We start from the raw sequence: 17,848 nt of genomic DNA on the forward strand, positions 1-17,848 counted from the left end.
TAAAATCTTTTGTGGACAATATTATATATTTTTAAAAATTATATTCCAGTTGTAAAAATACAATTCAGTGATAAGTATCTTTATTTTTATTTTAAATTCCTGCTATACTTTCTACATGTACTTAAAAAATGTGTATAAAAATTTACGGAATGTACATATCGACATACTTATTTAATAATTGATATGATTTATAATATATAAATATTGTTGTGGTCACTATCTTTTATAAAACTCACTCGTATCTAAAGTACGCGCAAGTTTACTTTCGCTCCTTAAGTTATTTAGCAACCCTTCGCTTTTGTTAACTTTTAACGTTATTTTCTCCATTTGTCCATAAAGGTGTTACTAGGATCTAAACTTTGCCGCTACTTTGAGTTTAATTAACATAAGTGAAAAGTTTTATGAAAGTATCAAAAAACTTCATTATGAGACGAGTCACACACATTTTGTGTTTGTTTCTGTCAAAACAACAACGCCCTTATTCATTTGCGAAAATATGATACTCGTACATTTATTAATTGCAAATATATTAATGAATTTTTTCATTCCGCAGAACTAATGATTGTGTTCCTGTGATTAATTTTTATACATTACAAAGTTTTTGTTACTGTTTAATGTTAATTATAATTATTACTGTTATTACTTGGACAACTCACGTTAATACATCCTTTATTAAAAAAATTATTAAAAATTTAAAATCGAACAAAATATTGTCAAATGAAATGTCAAAAGGCGTACGAACAAGAGGCTTTGGTCCCAATTTAAATATTACAAATTAATAATCCAAATAAGGTGAAGAATTGTTTTTAATCCGAGATTTCTTTAAAAATATAATTCGCTGATGAAGCTTCTCAAGATGTAAAACCATTAAAACTTTTATGAGTTTGAAAGTTGAAATTAAGATGTACAAATGCTGTGAAAATTACTATTTCGTACAAAACCTCTTGTTTTTCTGGAGTATCATTTAAAAAATTAGGTAATTACTGTCGTAATTTGTTCCGCTCATTAAACTCATTAAAAGAGAAATTAATTTATGATGTTAATGAAGAGACAAGTTGTCGTGTATTTTGCGTTCTTGTATCACACACCGAGCTCAATTTATTTGGAATTTTTATCCTCTTTTATACACCTGAAAAGGGACAAAACTGGAATAAGCGTCTTACCATATTTATAAAAATGCGTCAAATTCAATTCAGATGAAAATAAGATAATTATGCGAGACGTCTTCAGCTCGTAATATTTCTGTGCCGATTTTAAGAAGTACATTTAAATTACGATTTTCCATAGAAACAAAAAGGGCAATAATAAGAAATTCGTTTAACTTCTTTTATGCACAACAATAAATTTGGACAATACCCTCCACGCTGTCCCGATAGAAATTTAATACGTAAAAATCCAAGAATCAGACTCTGACTTTTTATTTTAATTTTGCCACCATTCATCAAGTGAGGAAGATAAATGAGTACAATTACCGCGTTAATTAACTTTACGTAAATATATTTTTTTTTATTTATTGTAAATACATACTCCCAATTCCACCGTAACAAATAAATCAATACAAAATGTGTACAAACAATTTTTATTTATTTATTAAATAAATTTTGTAGTTTGTATCAACTTTCTTAAGTAATATTGGGATAATGTTTGATTATTCGGATTATCTTTCTTTTGTATTTTAAATTTACGTAATTAAGATTAGATAATAATACGAGTATGTACTAATTAATAAAAATTGAGGAACGGAATTATGACAGAACTCATTCGCAATAAAGCAAGATCCAGGATGAAAATTTGATTGCCTTATTTCTTTTTTAAATTTTGCTGTTTTTAGCAATAATTCTGCACATTCTCTGTAAAAGTTTAATACATTTTAGTGGATTTACTTGCAAGTGAATTGACAGCACAACAAATATATGTATAAGTTAGTATTGATCCCTGAAATATGAATAATTAAAACATAATTTTCATATATGAGGGTTCAAAAAAGATCAGTGAAGGGGGTCTGCAAATCGGTAAGAAAACCATTGTTTCCTGGAAATATTTTAAACAAAATTTAGTAGTTTTGCTACTGTAAGAATGAAGACAAATTTATCAAAATCATTTCATTAAAAGAGATTTTTTTTTAAATTTTAGTCATGCATTTTAACGAATAATTTTTCCTCACGTGTAAATTAATTCAGATAAAAATAAAAATTCAAAGTTAAAAAATAGTCGGCTAAAATTTACCAACTACATAGGTACTAGACTAAAATTTAATTTAATGTGTCATCGTCATCTAAAAAATACGAAATTTTCATTTTTCCAAAAGTCAAATGGTTACAATAAACTTATTTGATACGTAGGCAACCAACAATACCATTTCAGTCTCTATATCTCAGAATTGTAGTTATTGATTTTGTCAGAGACCAAGCCGGACTATCTAATGAAGAACAAATTTTTCTTTAAATTGGTTTGATAATGATAATAACGATAACATAAGCAGTACCGTACAAATTTCCATTTAAAAATTAATAATACGAAATCAACCGAAATTAGGACTTAAGATGAAATTTTGTATGGAAGAAATGGAAATGGGATAATAATTACCTGAGACTCTATTTGAATACAAGGATTGGATTATTTGAGATCAATTCCAAAAATTCATTAGCTGATTTCAGAATTTAAGAGTTAAATTTAAATTTGAATTAATTTTTCTTCAATTTATTTGTTTTTGGTAACCTGTGGACACGGAAATCAAAAAACAAAAAAGCATATTTTCTTCAGATGTAATTTTCAATTATTTTTAATTTTACAAATGCACAAATTTCGTCGTATCTGAATTTTATAATCTAAAAAAATCCGTTCAATGTAATGTTTACGAAAAACGTCTCTAAAAATCAGCCTTTAAAACACTTTTTAGGGTATTGCAAGGAATACTATTTTATTGTGGGGAAACGAAGAGAAGAAAATAAGGATATATCTGGATCCAATGTCTTACAATCGGAATCTTTTAAAGATTATTTTCAATCAAAAGAAACAACCTCTCGCGTAGCTCTTCATGTCATTCTGGATTTCGAATTCTTTGATATGAAACAGAAAAAGAGTAGGTAATGTTCATGTCAATGATTAATATCATATCTTTTTTTGATAAACTTTATAACACATATCGCGTATTGGAACGAAGTGAAAAGGTTTTCACTTTTTTAACGTACCTAATCGAAAATATGTATCTACTCTGAAAATTTAGTTAATACATACTATTTTATTGTTCGCTAGACTTCGATAATCAAAAACATTAATTACTCTTCATATACACACTAAGTGTTACTTAGAAGAAATATAACATCTTGCAGAACGAAAATAATATTGAAAAGAATTAAAAATTTGTTATGATGGGATGTTTTTGTAGGTATTAAAGGGCAGTCTTTATAGGTATAACGTAAAAATAATAGATAGGTACATCTAAAGTAAATTCAGGATGGATTGGGTATTTCAAGGTCAAATAATTTTATTTTTTGGCTATGTGATTATGTCTTGTAAATAGTGACATGCAAGGAACCAACATAATGCGAATTTAGCAATGCTCAATCTAAGTTGGACGGTGTATATTTACATATTCTTAATAAATTATTCTTCATTATAGTAAGGTTTCAAACACACAGAAACAGATAAAAATTCCCACGACTGGATTTTCGAGTATTTTTAAAATATATATTTCCCACGAATAATAAATACGATTGTTAAAATATCAAACATGTATTTTCTCAAAATAATATTCTGTATGTAAAACAATGTGATCCCAATAATTTGAAGTGGTTGTAAACATGTCCACAATAAAATTACATTGTTAGTTTTACGTCAAGATGATTCGGTTCGGTTAAACTGTTAAAATACGCTCCTCCAATTTTACTGTAGGCTATATTTCGTGCATCCCAAGTGAGAGCATTGTTAATAATTAGATCAAAAAATCTAATTCCTAATAGAAGTTATTTAATCTTTCAATGCTGTATATAAAATATATTTGAATATTACAATATGTAAAAAAGTACATAACATTTTTGTTTTTTACATATTTCATAACAGTTTGTTTTACTACACCGATCACTCGACAATTTCAATTTCCTGAATAATGTTAAACCATTCTCTTCCGCCACTAGGGTGACATCAACATATTGATTTCGATCAATTTTCATCTTTGTAGGGTTTATATGGTATTATTGACTACCATTATCATCTAAGTATGTTAATTAGTCAAGACGCAGCTCGTGAACAGATTGAGAGCTTTATTTAGATCAAAAGATATTCTCAAATAATATTCTTTAAGTCAAATAAAGTAATGCCATCTAAAATATTTTTTTAAATTCCTTTGGTTCTTACTTCTTGTTCAGTATCGACAGTACAATACTTGACAGGTAGATTACTTCTGTACTTATCTGAATTTTGTGTGGAATATATGTAGTTATTTTAGCAAATCTTCCCAGACCTTCTTATATTTTTAATTTTATAGAAACCTGTAGGTGGTTACAGTTATTAAGATAAAACTCGATGGATTCATTTACAATTTTTTTGATTAATAATTAAAAAGTGCTGTTGGTTGCATAACCTAACCATTCTTCATCCACTATGGCGCCGTCTGTCGGCTGTCAAGGTCATAAGTGTTGATGGACGTTTATTTGTGTTAAGTGCTTCAATGTTGGATGCTCCATGTTACAGAAATTGTAATATTAAATGAGATAGTAAAATGTCTCGAAATTACACTCGAGACCACCTGAAAATATCCGTAGTGAAGATTTTACAAACGCTAGGATGGAATTCCATAAACTCCACACCTTTAGAAATATTAACAGATATTTTAGGGAGCTACATAAGCCAAATCACGAGGAACACCAACAACTACGCGAATGAATGTACAGAATTTAATGTTTGTAGGTATACGTTGACATTACTAAAAAAATTATTTGTAGTCGGTTGCACACAGCCAAATCTAGATTACTTAGGTCTTACATTTAGGGATATGGGAATATGTGTACAAGAATTAGAAGAATATGTAAAATACGTAAATTTCGGCCCAGTGCCGAGTCCCGTGCCGAAATATCCAATACCAAAAGAAGACCATTTAAATTTTTTAAAACCAGGTAGTAAAGAAGTGGTTACGAGGCCAGTACACATACATGAACATTTACCTCCCATGAATCCGTTATTAGAAGGTAAGATGTGCTAGATGATGTTGCGATTATATACAGGCTGTCTTATAAATAACGGCCCACACAACTTTGCTGTTGATAACCCAAATGAAAAAAGTTATACACGAAACGAAATTCCTCTAAAAACACTACAAACCTGAGTGATCATATAATTTTTATACCATCTACCCGTTGATGGGGAATGGGCAACTTTTATTTTTCAAATGGTAACCTATAATTTTTTTTCTTGATCTTGTTAAGTTTTTTTTTTCTAATTGTAATGGCCTAAAAAAACTATACCCTTTGATAACAAAATTTCCGAGAAAAAAAGGAAAATAAAATTAGATTTACCCTTATTTCATAAACGAAAATTTGTTGGTAGGTGTGCTGGACTTAAATGTTAATTTTACGCACGTTTCATGTTGCAAATTTCATTTATTTAATTATAATTCATAAAAATCATTGAATAATGGAGGTCGGTTAACTTGATTTTTTCATTAATATGACAATAAATCTAAGTTTGATGCCACATATTTTCCTTTTTTTCTTGGAAATTTTATTATCAAAGGGTACAGTTTTTTAATGCCATTACAATCAGAAAAAGAAACTAACAGTACAATAATAAAAATTATATGCTCACTCAGGTTTGTAGTGTTTTTAGAGCCATGTCGTTTCCTGTATTTTTTTTTCATTTGGGTTTCAATAGCAAAGTTATAGCGTGGGTCGTTTTTTATAAAACAGCCTGTATTTATCTTAGGTAATAAAAATGAAATCGAAACAATCAACTGTAAAGTGGAAGAACCAGAAGAGTTGAACACTGAAAATCCACAAGTGTTCAAAAAACCAGCAGATATATCACCATCGGAATTTAAACGGCCCAGGTACTATTACGCATATAAAAAAAATATGTCACAGCTGCTTTTAGTTTTCGCAGAGAAGAAGAAGGGAGTAGACCAACTAGAGAGATCAGTAGTGTAATGATGACCACGTCGGGATTTTTGTCTCCAGCCAGGGAAGGTAAACTACCTGAATCGCGGACTCCAATTTCGTCAGTAGACCCCATGGGTCCAACAAATACAACATCAGAAACCATAGACCTGAACAAGAAACCGACAAAAGTAGTTAAGAAAGTTGAGAAGAAAAAAATCAAAGCTGACGGCACCGCGCATCCGACACTACTGGAAGAAGATAAGAAGAAGCGAATGAATTCGATAAAATGGGTGTTGAAATCTAAACAACAGCAGCAGCAAAAAACTCCCAATAAAATTTTAAATTCAATACCACACAACAACGACGTGAATATTTCTCCAGTCCAGAACAAGATGAACTCGGCAGCTAAAGTGAACAAAGCTTTGGCCAAATTAAACACAACGATCACACCCATCACGGTGAAACCCGCTAGTCCTCAGGTATTCTCGAACGAGTTGGATAACGTGGACAAATTATTCACGGAACCAGACAAGAAGAAAGTGAATATTTTCAAGAAAATCTCTAACGTGAAAAATGAAAAGAACGAAGTGAAGACGAGTAAAAAAGATGATTTGAAACAGGAGTCGCGCGAGAGTTCTCCCGATTTAATTATAGACGAACCCGACGACGCCGTACCAAAATTCACTCATTTGTCGAGCGATGTCACCATCGAGCCCATTAACTCCACAGTTCCAAGTAAAAGCCCGGACAAGCTGGAGGCGCCGTATTTTGATGACGATTCACAGCCGGGGACACCGTTGACACCTAAAACCCCAGAAATGATCTCACACAGCCCGCCGATAGTTAAAGAAAAACGGAAACGGAAAGATAGCAAGAAAGTAAAAAGAGTAATGCGTCTGAACTCTCGCAACGATCTGTTCTTACATGTTTTCTCACAGATTCAGAAAAATCAAAGTCCACATCGATTGGATAACGACACGATGGATATTGACATGGAACGACCCAAAACTCCAGAAGCTCAGGGATTGACACCGAAAATAGAACCACCGCTGGTACCGGTACCACTACCCAATCATGCACCACCCTTGACGCCTATAGCATTCCCGTTTAATTTTGGAGGTACCAGAAATGTAGATTTAAATCGTTCACTTTCGGCATCCGGATGCTTTCTCACTAAACTGAGATGACATCAAACGGTGTTTTCGCACTACAAAGTTTCGTATTTTGTGATTGCTAAAAATTGAGATTGTGATTGGGAAAATTGAGATTGCGACTGTTTCTGTGTTCATACCTTTTAAATGCTTGTAATTGATTTTGGCGTGTTGTCATTTAATTTTTGAGATATTTTGAAATGCGTAATAACTAGTAAAATGCTGAATTCGGAGCAACTCGAAACTAATTAAGTAAAGAAAAAGATTCGCAAACAAGATTTTGAAATCACAAATCGATTCGGACGTGGTTGGTGTCGTTGAAAACTCCCAACTTCGATTTATTGAAAACTGAGTTTGTGATGAGATGAGGTTGTCGCTCGGCACATCGTTGCCGATGATGTCCGATCAAATTTGTCCCGTTAATGTGAATTTGTAATTGATGTTTTAGGACCAGGGTTGATACCGACACCTTTGACGAATTCCCTGTTGCCTTTTCCCTCGATGAATGTGTATAATTTCGGGCAAAAACCCCATTTGCCGACGTTTCACCAAAAGCTGTCGGAAGTACCGCCACCAGCGGACGTACACACCGTCGAGGATTTCCCACCTATTAAGGTAAACCAGGAAAAGCCGCCTCCAAGTGACGTGGAACCGGCCGTTTCACCATTGTCTAAATTGGAAAAGAAGAATAAGGAACACAAAAAAGAAAAGAAGGATAAAATCAAGAAACGTAATAAGAAGGATAAGATCAAGAATAAGGCAGAAAAGAAGAAGTTGAAGGAGGAGAAGAAGGAGAAAATTAAAAAGGAGAAGAAGGAAAAGCGTAATAAGGAGAAAGAGGTTGCGATTGGTTTTTTAATTTTTGTTCGGCTCCATTGTTGTGTTTCAGTTGAAAGACGGTGATTCGCCCGGTGTGAAAATAACGTTGAAATTTAAGTCGCCTTCCCCTCGGCCGGAAACTCCCGAAACTAGGAAGTTGTAAGTTGTAGTCTTTGTTCAACTAATTGGAGTTTGTTACTACTTGCTACTTTGCAACAGAAATATCAAACCGATCGTTAAGAAAGAAGAGGAAGAGCTCGTCACGAGCAGCGAGGATAGGGTAAAACGCGAAACCTCCCCGGGTTTAGCTAAGATATCGGCGTTAGTTTGTGGACCACCCAAACCTAAGCCCGCCAATCCACCGCGAACTGTACCGCCAGGCAAGTTTATGTTGAACTCGGCACCACTCACGTTTAATATGATTTCGTTCATTTATTTATTATTATTTCAGTCTTTAACTAATGCCAAATTCAAACTAACTTTACTTATCGAAGTGGATTTGGCAACGTTGCATTTTCGCGACAGTTTTGTTCACTTTTGGTTTTTTCTTGTGGATGTGTGTGCGATGTTGCCACTTTTACGAATGTTTTAATATGAGTTTTTCCAAGTTTTTAGTTTCGTTTTTGTTTTGTTCACTAAGATTTTTGCTTGCATAAGTTAAAAAGTTTGTACCACTAAGCATGGTATTAGTTTGTTTTAGCTTTTGTTTTGTTAATTGTCGTTTTTAGTTTCTATAGTTGTTTTTTTACTTTTTAATTTTAACATAGTGACGAGGTTTTTCCTTACTATTTTTTTGCTCTGCAGCTTTCAATGACAGTTTTCCTAGTTCCTCTTCTGATAATTTCGTAAGTCAAACGAAGAAAACCATGTTAAAACCTATTCCTAAAATACGAACAAAAGAGATTAGGAGAGAACTCGCTGAAGTTCCAATTATACCACCAGCTCCTCCTTCCAGATACATTGTAAGTACCACGCAAAAAAGCAAAAGAAACGAAGAGCTCAGCAGTAACGAAAAATCAAATCTGACCTTAAAACTCATCATCATTTCCTCTCCGTATCCTTCATTGTCATTATTTTATCATGCATTTTTATATATTCGCTTTGTTTAATTATTTCATTTGCTTCATTTATTTTAATCGATGTCATGCTTGGTGGTTATTAGTGGACGGGGGATGTACTTCCGGTTTCATTTGTGTAGGAATAATTTTGCATGAACTCTGTGTGAATGCTTTCCTTGTACATTCTCGAAATTGTCAGTTAAGTTTAAGTTTTAAACAGCTGAAGATACAGCACAAGAAGAAATACCACTCACACCAGCACCTAGAACTGGTCCTGGACCAGGTAGGCCCAGAATTCATCCCATCAAACAAAAACCTTCCAAGCCCAAAAAACGACGATCACCCGTTAAGAAAGTAAGTTCCGTGTGTGTCGAATTGTGAAACCGTTAAGTTGTTTCTTCACAATTTCGGACATGTAATGCCAAGATTTTTTTTTGTTGTGTTGGTATGAACGTTCACGATTTCATTCATCATCACTAAGTGCTTACACATACTCACAATATGGTCAGATTTGAATTGCTTTATTTCTACGCTGCTTAATACAAAGTCGTTGTTTTGACACAACTATGTGGCCTCGTTCCATCCGCACAAAGCGCAGAACTTGGTTCTTTATCGCTGTTCATCATTGACTGTTAATCAGGTTTCCCTATAATTAAAGATTTAAAAGTGATAAGGATGGCATAAAATATGGATAAGGAATCAATCGTGCGCTTCATTCATTGTTCAGAATAGAAAGCATTTACATTAATTCTGGTGGCCTTTGCACCATTTCAAGGACGCAGACGGGAATGAGGTGTGGATATGTCCAGCCTGCGGTAGGCAAGATGATGGTAGTCCGATGATCGGCTGTGACGGGTGCGACGCTTGGTATCACTGGTAATAATCGAAAGGTCGTCGATGTTGGGCAACCATCACAGGTTATTCTTACAGGGTTTGTGTTGGCATCCAGGTCCCTCCAGATGACAGCGAAGATTGGTACTGTAGACATTGCTTATCAAAAAAGAACGAAGATTTGCAAAGTGATAAACAGAAAAAGAAACGTAAGAAGAGGGAAAAGAAAGAACATTAGTTTCATTTATCGTGTAAATAACTTTATTGATAAAAATCATTTTTGTTGTATTATGTAGCAATACACAATTGTACTTTTTTAATGTAGAAGTCCTGCAAGTATGGAAGATTCATTCACGCGCATCTGGGACAGTGTTTGTAAATGGTCAATTTTTTCTAACATTTTTTATATACACATACTTTCGCTTATTTAGTACAAATTTCGTCTTTAATTTATACAAATGATTTTAAATATTTACATTAAAGAATCATATTTAATGTGAGGTTTTTATTAATGTTTTCATTTTTTTTCTTGCGTCGTAAATATCCTTTTGGCAACCTACTACTTGCAATTTTATCTGGGTATGCAAATTGTCATTTCTTTCCTTTAATTTTCTTATAGTGGATTTCAGATCTTGCACGTTTTTCTGAAATGTTACAAAATTTAATTAGTAAAAAGTCTGGCATTTTATATTCGAGGCAGAAAAATAGAACTATAAAAATCAATTGAGTAAAAAAATTGTTATCTAAAGGATTTAACTGTCGCTTTGCAATGTGTTCCGTTAAATTGAAGGTCAGGTGGTTTCTGGGAAGACATACTTGCAACAGCGCCATCTTTACTGAAACACATGAAATTCCAAAATACTCACTTCTAAGCTCGCTATTTTGTCTTCATTGCCAACTTTTGTTTTTTGCATAAGTGAATAAAGTTGTTTGTTGTGTTTTCGTAATTTCGACACGAGCAAATTTTGTCTTTCAATTTCTTGCTTACTTTTCTGTATTGTTTTTCTATATCTTAATTTTAACTCGAGATTTAGTCGTTCTCCTTCATCCTTCAGTGTGTTCAGTATAATGTGGTGATTGCTAGCCGCGAGTCCCGACATCTTCTGTATAAAATATTGTTTCAACTTATTAGATTTGTCCAATTCCTCGAACACTGACTCACGAAAGTAATCGACTCTGAAAAAAATGATGTACCTAATAGTTGTTAAATTCTATTTGAATGCCTACAGTCCATTTAAATACGAGATGTTTTCTGAATAGAACTTTTCATTCTCTTCTAATTCTATTTGGAATGATTCTCTTTCATAATTGAATGTTTCTAAAAATTCATTCACTTCCTGTACTTTTTTCTCAAAATTTGTTTTTACAAGAGCATTACTAAACTGCAATTATAAAATTTAATTCATGTCAGTTTTTTCAGAATCATTTTACATTCTCACTAAAAATATTTTTCTGTTCAATCAATTCTGTCACATATTCAGACATAAAATAATTTCGTTTTTCTGACAACTTTTTTTTCAAAATTGTAATCAAATCCTGCTGCTCACTAAGTTTCTTGTACAGATTAATATTCTTCAAGCTGAGCTCTTTATACCTTAAACAAACGTAGTTTTTGTTTATCTTATTAATTAATTATGTATTTACCATTGAGTTCGTTCCTGTTCAATCAACAAAAACAATTCACAGTTTTCACATTTGGAACACATTTCAGTTTAGCGTTTTATTGTTTATTACAAAAAATAAACAATATTTTCAAGAATCAAAGCCGAATGTTATGTATACAAACATTTGAAATCTGTCAAACTCTGAGTCGTTTAGGGTATTTATTTACCACGGTTATTTACTACCAATCTCACACATATAAAAACACTAAATATTTTGATTTCAACTCCGTCCACTGATGTAAGGCCGGGTGATCCATTACTTCCGAGGAACTAGTTCTAACGTGAACATGTTAAGCGCATTAGAACTTGTATCCCGAATATCTCCTTGTAAAACCAAATAACCACCACCTGTTGAATTAAGTTGGTGAAAACAAAATTTACTTAGGCTCGGTTGTTTAAAGTGATGTCAATTTCGTTGTTTTGTTAAAGTTAACATAATGTCAAGCGATCTGATTGGGGGATATTTAACATTGGATTTGAATCAGCCAATCAAATGGGCGGATTTCCGACTTGACTAAGGCCTGGTTGTATAAAGCTTAGTTAACATCGTGTCAGCTAACAACGGGTCAAGTCGGAAATCCGCCCATTTGATTGGCTGATTCAAATAAAATATTAAATATCCTCCAATCAGATCGCTTGACATTATGTTAACTTAACGACTTGACATCGCTTTATACAACCGGGCCTTATTAGCGTACTAATGGCAGTTTTGATATTACTAAGAAGGTCCGCGGTAAAAAGTAGAATAGCGCCCAATTTGTTATATCATTCATACGCAAAGAACAACTGAAAACACTTGTACTGAAACTTCATTCAGATTGACAGCTGTAATTCTTTACTACTGGCGGGAATTAATCTGCATCTGCAAGGTTACATTGGTTTCCTAAATAACGTGAAACAATTGATTTGGAGAGCTTAGTATTTTCCACTGCGTTGTTTTGGAATTTAAGAACGTGCAATGCATCAATGTACGCAGTCGCAGTGAAAGGCATTTGTAAGATGTACGAAACAATTAATCATTCGCGATTTAGCAGGACGGACAGAATTCGAAAAGTTCAACTTGCATTTTTCATCCAGGAACGTAAGAAACATCAGACGAGCATTCAAACCACGTAATTTTTTATTTAAATTACAAAAGAAAATAAATCACAATCTAAACCGAGACTTAATCGTAAAAAGCAAATATATGTTTAGATTTCTTCTACATATCTTTATTTACAGATATACTGAGAATTTTTTAACCAAAAATATGTATATATTTACAAGCCGTTCAAAAACACATGTAGTTCACTAAACATCCACTCAAACAAAACAGTTGGTAATTTGTAAATGTTGAGATAAAAAAAATAAAAATTAGCAGTGGTTATTTACAGGCCAGGAGGTCTGGACTAGAATTATTTATATGCTCCACTGTAATAAATTTGATAAAGACAACTGATAAACGTAAACAGATAAAACAAGGATACTAATAAAGTAAATTAAGCAACGTAATTATATTGGTTGGAATTATCTTTATCACGCTCCATGTAGTCTCTGTCGATCAGAGACTCGATACGTTTCTTCAAATCAGAAGGCTGCAAAGACAAACTTTTTAAAAATACAAACGTTTAAACGGAACGAACCTTAACAGGAAACTTAAGCTGTCCTAAAAGTTCACTAATGAGCAAATTGTGACTAAGCGTCTTTCTCATTTTCATAATTCTGACGATGGCAGCATCGATTTGATACTGACGATCTTGGAACACTCGTTCTTCCGTCGCCTTCTGTTCCTCCGTCTGCAACAGATCAAATCACAATAATACGTTTGGACGACGAACGTTCAAACGCGATAAAACTTACGGTTTCTTTCATTTGAATTTGGTTAATCTTGATGCGGAACAGTTTATTTATAAACTCGTTATTGAACCTAAACCTATCATTATCTTCGATTTCTCTACCTTTAGGTATCTTATTAAGAACTCTAGCTTTTCCGCACGCTAAACTCTGCAGTGTTCGTCGTAATTCACCATCTTCTATATTCGTAGCTGCTTTGATATATTCAAAATTGTGCTCGTCGGATTCGTTAAACAGAAGTATCACTAGCGTCTGAAAGAGCGACACCACCAGTTCCTTCTGTCCCGTCTTGAATCTCGCCCTCAAAACGCAATGGCCTAGGGTCGGCTGCCACTGCAACTTCCTTCCGTTGTGTTTGCTCAAGTAGAAGTCCTTGAAGATGTCTTGAAACTTCACCATCTGAGCCGGGAGCGTGACGTCCATCGGCACGTAAGTCGGCCAATAACCCATCGTCAAAATATTCACAGTCATGTCCAAAGGTATCAGTTCCGGGGTGTTGATGTTGAGGTGCTGCTTGAACGCCACATTAATGTCTTTACTCAACTCCATGTCTTTGAACATCCCCTCCAGTTTCGACGTGAAGCCTCCGCCGCATTCTTGCTTTAACTTGCTCAACATGCTCTTCTCCGCGTCGACGCTCGCCGATTTTCCAACCAGCAATCTCTTCGCCAGGTCCTTCTTGTAGAACGCCTCGAACACGTCCTTGCCGTGAATGAACCTGAACAGTACCATTATTTTGTCTAACAAGCGTTCCAGCTCTTCTTCGGTGGCTTCCTTGTTGCCGGCGCGCAATTTCGAATCCACAAATTTGGCTGAAAAACAGAAATCTTCAGGCCTCAAAACCTACACTCAAAAAATGCCTGATCTCTTCTGGATTTTTCTGCACAGTACAAACCAGCTGCAACCAGAAAAAAAATTGACAATACGAAATAATCTCAAAAAAACTGTCACAGTTGGAACCTTTTAGTTTTTGCAAATTTACACATACTGCACTTCAATTGAACATAAAATTAATACAAGTACACCTCTTGATGTATAACAACTACTTTTTGTTCTTAAAACGGATGTTATACACATGATTTAATTTTTCTTGTGACAAATTGAAACATTAGAAAACCCAAATACATGATGTTCTTGCCAAAAAGTCGGCCAGGCACCACATGAAAAAAATTTGTATTCGTTGATTTAACAAAAATCGTCGCTACTTGTCTAAAAACTAAAAATGTGACTGACAGAAGTCACGTCACTTCCGGTTTACGTCAAATTTGACATTTCATTAAAAAAAAAACGAAAATGGGGATTGTATTGGTAATGTCGTAAAAAGTTATAAGAAAATATTGGTTATTTCTACTTCAACAAAAAAAAAAATCTGTTTCAGAATTGAGTTTCATCTTGACTGAACAAAAATTGTACGAGAGCAAATCTCAGCTTTAAACATCTTAAATTCGCCATAATTTTTATTCCAAGAATTATTTTGAACAAATTTTCGTACCAAATTAAATAACAACCTCGGTGATTTTTTTTTCGAATTTTGATCTGAAAATTTGTACATGGGCAAAAAATGTCATTACAATCACCTTTTCCCTGTGACTTTTTTCGATACATTTAACACAAATCCCACTTTCCGATTTTATTTTAATCTCAAATTTCCCGTATACCGAAAGTCACGTGCTAACTCTTGTCGGCCATTTTTTTTAATTTACTGCGAAAATAAATCGTAATAATTTTTTTGGATATTCAACGTGTATTTTCTATTTTTAACTTATAATTTGCGTTTCTTAGAATAGAGTAATTTATCTAATTGTGACCATTTTTCCCAACTTTCCACGAGATGTGAATTTTTTAAAATAATTTCTTTTTCAGCAACGAATTTAAATGAACTTGTTTTAATTTTTTTATTTTACGCAAATTTATACTGTTCCTCGTCAAATAAGAGAACGTAATTCAATTTGACGAGAAACAGTATAGCAGTACAATAAATACCTATGAGTTCTGCTGGTTTGTTAGTCCTTTGGTTAATGAAGTGCTCAAAAGCTTCCTTGAGTGAGTTACCGAACATTTCATTTTTCTTAAAACAGCTGGCGACGATGTTGTCCATCGCGTCCTTGAAGTCTAAAAGTTCTTGTACCATGGTCTTGTCTTTTTCGGGATCGATCACGATAGTGCGACCCTGTTTCTTAATGAAAGCGTTAAAAGCATGACATAACTCGTGAAGACCATTTCTGACCCGACTAAACAGCTGATAGAGGAGAGATAAGTCATGTATACGATTTCCTTCTAGTAGATTATCGAGTCCTTTTTGTAATATATTATTGACGTGTTCACTAAGTAGCTGCTTTTCGACTGTGTGAATTAATTGATATTTTGTACTAGAATCTAAGTAATGTAAGACCCGTTCGTTTTCTTCATGAATTCTTTTATCTACGTGAGCCAAAAATTCAGGCACTTCTAGTTCTTGCATGAGCCTTTGGCCTTCAGCTGCGTACAAGCGTTCGGTCGAATGCAAAAATTTTTGCTCGAATGATTTATTATAAATCTGTAGGTCAGTTAACATTCGTAGAAGCGATTTCAACAAACTGCGATCGACTTTGTCGCCTTGTCTCTCCTTTTCGATCAACATCAGGAGGCCTTCTACTACACGTGTCTCGACCAAAGTGTGTATCATAAAGTACTTACGAAATAAATCTAGACCCATGTCCCAAATTGATGAAATATTTGGATTCTGAAGGACATAAGTGCGATCTAAGCAAAGAAATATACTCCTAATCATTATCATCTGGTTGCAATGAGATTGCCATGTGTTATTCATTTTTTTCAAGAACAAAATTCTATCCATAGGCTCGTTTATGAATTTTTCAATGTTACTGCATACGTGAGTCTCGATCAAGTTGAACAACCGGTTGTACAGAGTTTGGGCCATTTTATGACTGCACATGTTCCCCACGGCTTGATATAATTCTTCCAAGAGGTATTCATTAGGTTTTGACTGTTGAATGGCGATCACGGCACTACTTAACTTCTCCCACGTCGTTTCGTGATAATCCGCGGGTAGTTTGGGCTCGCCTAAAACAACACGAATGTGATGACCCTCAAACAATGCATATTTCTTACTTTTAAAGTTTTTGATAATTAATTTTTTGGTGGTGGGCTTCACAGAATGGATGTTCAAATTTCTGTTGACGCCGTTTACGTTGGAAAAATTCGCTCTTCTGTTCCTGTCTGGCGAATTGTCGCTCATGTTTTCATCAATTTCTATTTCTAAACGCAACTTTTTCGTAGATACTTGGGGTTCTTCCAACCTCTTCAAAGGACTACGGTCCTCAAAGTTATTAACGTGCCTTGACATAGAAAAACATCACCAACTATTACAACTAAAAAATTAATTACGTAAAAACACTAAACACTGTTATTAACTAAACATTTTAGTATTTCTAGAAATTGCTAAAATTCTCTTGGCAGGAACACAACATACAAGGTGCTATCGGCTGTCAAACTTTCAACAACGGAACAACGCAACCACCAAATAAGTGTGTCTGTTCGTTAAATCCATCTCTGTTCGTTACACAAAATAACACATCACTACAAACGAACGGTATACACTTTTGTGCTTTCTGACGTTCCACTAATAAATATTCACATATTTCAAATGTAATCCTCCTAAAATAAAAACGAAAACTTATAAAACCCACATGAAAACTATTTGAAATTACAGATAGTACTAAGATTTTGCTTGCAACAAAAATATATTTCAAAATTATTGAATGAATGAACTCTAAATGATAGTGAAATGAGAACAGTTATTTTAAAATATTAGTTCTAGGAAAGATTTATTTGTCCTATAGTTGTGTACATTTGTCAGTGCAACTTTTTTAAAGTAAAATATGTAATTTTTGTTTTTAATTAAAAACTATAAATTGTAGTTACGAAAAAATATTCAATTTTAGTCTGCACCAGATTGTTAAATTCTTACACTGAAACAGACGAACAGTGGTATGTTACAGATTTACGGTAGTTACGTTTTATTCTACCGCATAACCATATCAGTAACGCGCGGGAACATAACAATGCTTTATCTTCGTCAAACACATGCACTAATATCTACATCTTCCGAAGTTAACGTGGAAAAACACGATATCGGGTGGGTTTTTTAATTGTATTTAGGTGAATGTACAAAATACATATCAAAAATAAAACAGCGAAACATTTAATAATCTTTACTTGAACATCTGCGGAAAACTTAACTGACGTTGCGACCGGCGGATCAAGAAGGTTAATAATTTCAATTTGACTTAAGCTGATGACAACCGAAGACGAAACAAAACGTGACCTCCTCGTGCTCCCACGTGACTCAGTTTTCGTCGGTCTTGTTTTGAATTTAATAAGTTGAATTCGCATTTACA

The 17,848-nt window shown here is 33.7% G+C and overlaps 3 protein-coding genes across 7 annotated transcripts; 1 reads left to right on the forward strand and 2 right to left on the reverse strand.

Moving 5' to 3' along the window:
• Positions 1–4,609: 4,609 nt before the first annotated feature.
• Positions 4,610–10,446, forward strand: LOC138140337 (transcription initiation factor TFIID subunit 3-like). 4 transcript variants are annotated; one of them, XM_069061302.1, is made up of 12 exons: positions 4,610–4,886; positions 4,944–5,186; positions 5,920–6,043; positions 6,088–6,979; positions 7,031–7,211; positions 7,692–8,083; positions 8,133–8,221; positions 8,282–8,442; positions 8,867–9,024; positions 9,341–9,474; positions 9,896–9,996; positions 10,051–10,246. In XM_069061302.1, exons 1-11 carry the CDS (start codon positions 4,721–4,723, stop codon positions 9,960–9,962), a joined length of 2,607 nt encoding a protein of 868 aa, XP_068917403.1. In that variant the 5' UTR covers positions 4,610–4,720; the 3' UTR covers positions 9,963–9,996; positions 10,051–10,246. The 4 variants fall into 4 exon arrangements, 3 of the variants coding, with proteins under 3 accessions (XP_068917403.1, XP_068917402.1, XP_068917401.1); XR_011162489.1 differs by lacking the exon at positions 9,341–9,474 and having other exon boundaries at positions 9,779–9,996; positions 10,051–10,099; XM_069061301.1 differs by lacking the exon at positions 8,867–9,024 and having other exon boundaries at positions 10,051–10,446.
• Positions 10,190–12,076, reverse strand: LOC138140341 (uncharacterized). The gene is made up of 5 exons (XM_069061306.1): positions 11,596–12,076; positions 11,383–11,545; positions 11,179–11,333; positions 10,818–11,127; positions 10,190–10,595 (listed from the first exon to the last, which is right to left on the reverse strand). Exons 1-5 carry the CDS (start codon positions 11,655–11,657, stop codon positions 10,443–10,445), a joined length of 843 nt encoding a protein of 280 aa, XP_068917407.1. The 5' UTR covers positions 11,658–12,076; the 3' UTR covers positions 10,190–10,442.
• A 641-nt stretch (positions 12,077–12,717) lies between these two features.
• Positions 12,718–17,103, reverse strand: Cul4 (cullin 4). 2 transcript variants are annotated; one of them, XM_069061304.1, is made up of 6 exons: positions 16,868–17,103; positions 16,560–16,819; positions 15,432–16,511; positions 13,455–14,260; positions 13,238–13,390; positions 12,718–13,189 (listed from the first exon to the last, which is right to left on the reverse strand). In XM_069061304.1, exons 2-6 carry the CDS (start codon positions 16,792–16,794, stop codon positions 13,094–13,096), a joined length of 2,370 nt encoding a protein of 789 aa, XP_068917405.1. In that variant the 5' UTR covers positions 16,795–16,819; positions 16,868–17,103; the 3' UTR covers positions 12,718–13,093. The 2 variants fall into 2 exon arrangements, with proteins under 2 accessions (XP_068917405.1, XP_068917404.1); XM_069061303.1 differs by having other exon boundaries at positions 16,560–17,101.
• Positions 17,104–17,848: the final 745 nt, after the last annotated feature.

The sequence above is a fragment of the Tenebrio molitor genome, chromosome X, assembly GCF_963966145.1.
Source record: "Tenebrio molitor chromosome X, icTenMoli1.1, whole genome shotgun sequence".
Classification (NCBI taxonomy): Eukaryota; Metazoa; Arthropoda; class Insecta; order Coleoptera; family Tenebrionidae; genus Tenebrio; species Tenebrio molitor.

What these genes read in the sequence shown, in the direction of transcription:
- Cul4 (XM_069061304.1), bottom strand. Translation starts at nt 16,794, where the DNA reads ATGTCAAGGCACGTTAATAACTTTGAGGACCGTAGTCCTTTGAAGAGG. An exon ending in AAATTCAAATGAAAGAAACC is followed by an intron (nt 13,391 to 13,454) that starts GTAAGTTTTATC and finishes GATCTGTTGCAG; the next exon opens with ACGGAGGAACAGAAGGCGAC. An exon ending in AGCTTAAGTTTCCTGTTAAG is followed by an intron (nt 13,190 to 13,237) that starts GTTCGTTCCGTT and finishes TTGTCTTTGCAG; the next exon opens with CCTTCTGATTTGAAGAAACG.
- LOC138140337 (XM_069061300.1), top strand. Translation starts at nt 4,721, where the DNA reads ATGTCTCGAAATTACACTCGAGACCACCTGAAAATATCCGTAGTGAAG. An exon ending in TCGGAATTTAAACGGCCCAG is followed by an intron (nt 6,044 to 6,087) that starts GTACTATTACGC and finishes AGCTGCTTTTAG; the next exon opens with TTTTCGCAGAGAAGAAGAAG. An exon ending in AGCGTAATAAGGAGAAAGAG is followed by an intron (nt 8,084 to 8,132) that starts GTTGCGATTGGT and finishes GTTGTGTTTCAG; the next exon opens with TTGAAAGACGGTGATTCGCC.
- LOC138140341 (XM_069061306.1), bottom strand. Translation starts at nt 11,657, where the DNA reads ATGTGTTCCAAATGTGAAAACTGTGAATTGTTTTTGTTGATTGAACAG. An exon ending in AAAATATTTTTAGTGAGAAT is followed by an intron (nt 11,334 to 11,382) that starts GTAAAATGATTC and finishes TTATAATTGCAG; the next exon opens with TTTAGTAATGCTCTTGTAAA. An exon ending in ACAAAATAGCGAGCTTAGAA is followed by an intron (nt 10,596 to 10,817) that starts GTGAGTATTTTG and finishes GTAACATTTCAG; the next exon opens with AAAAACGTGCAAGATCTGAA.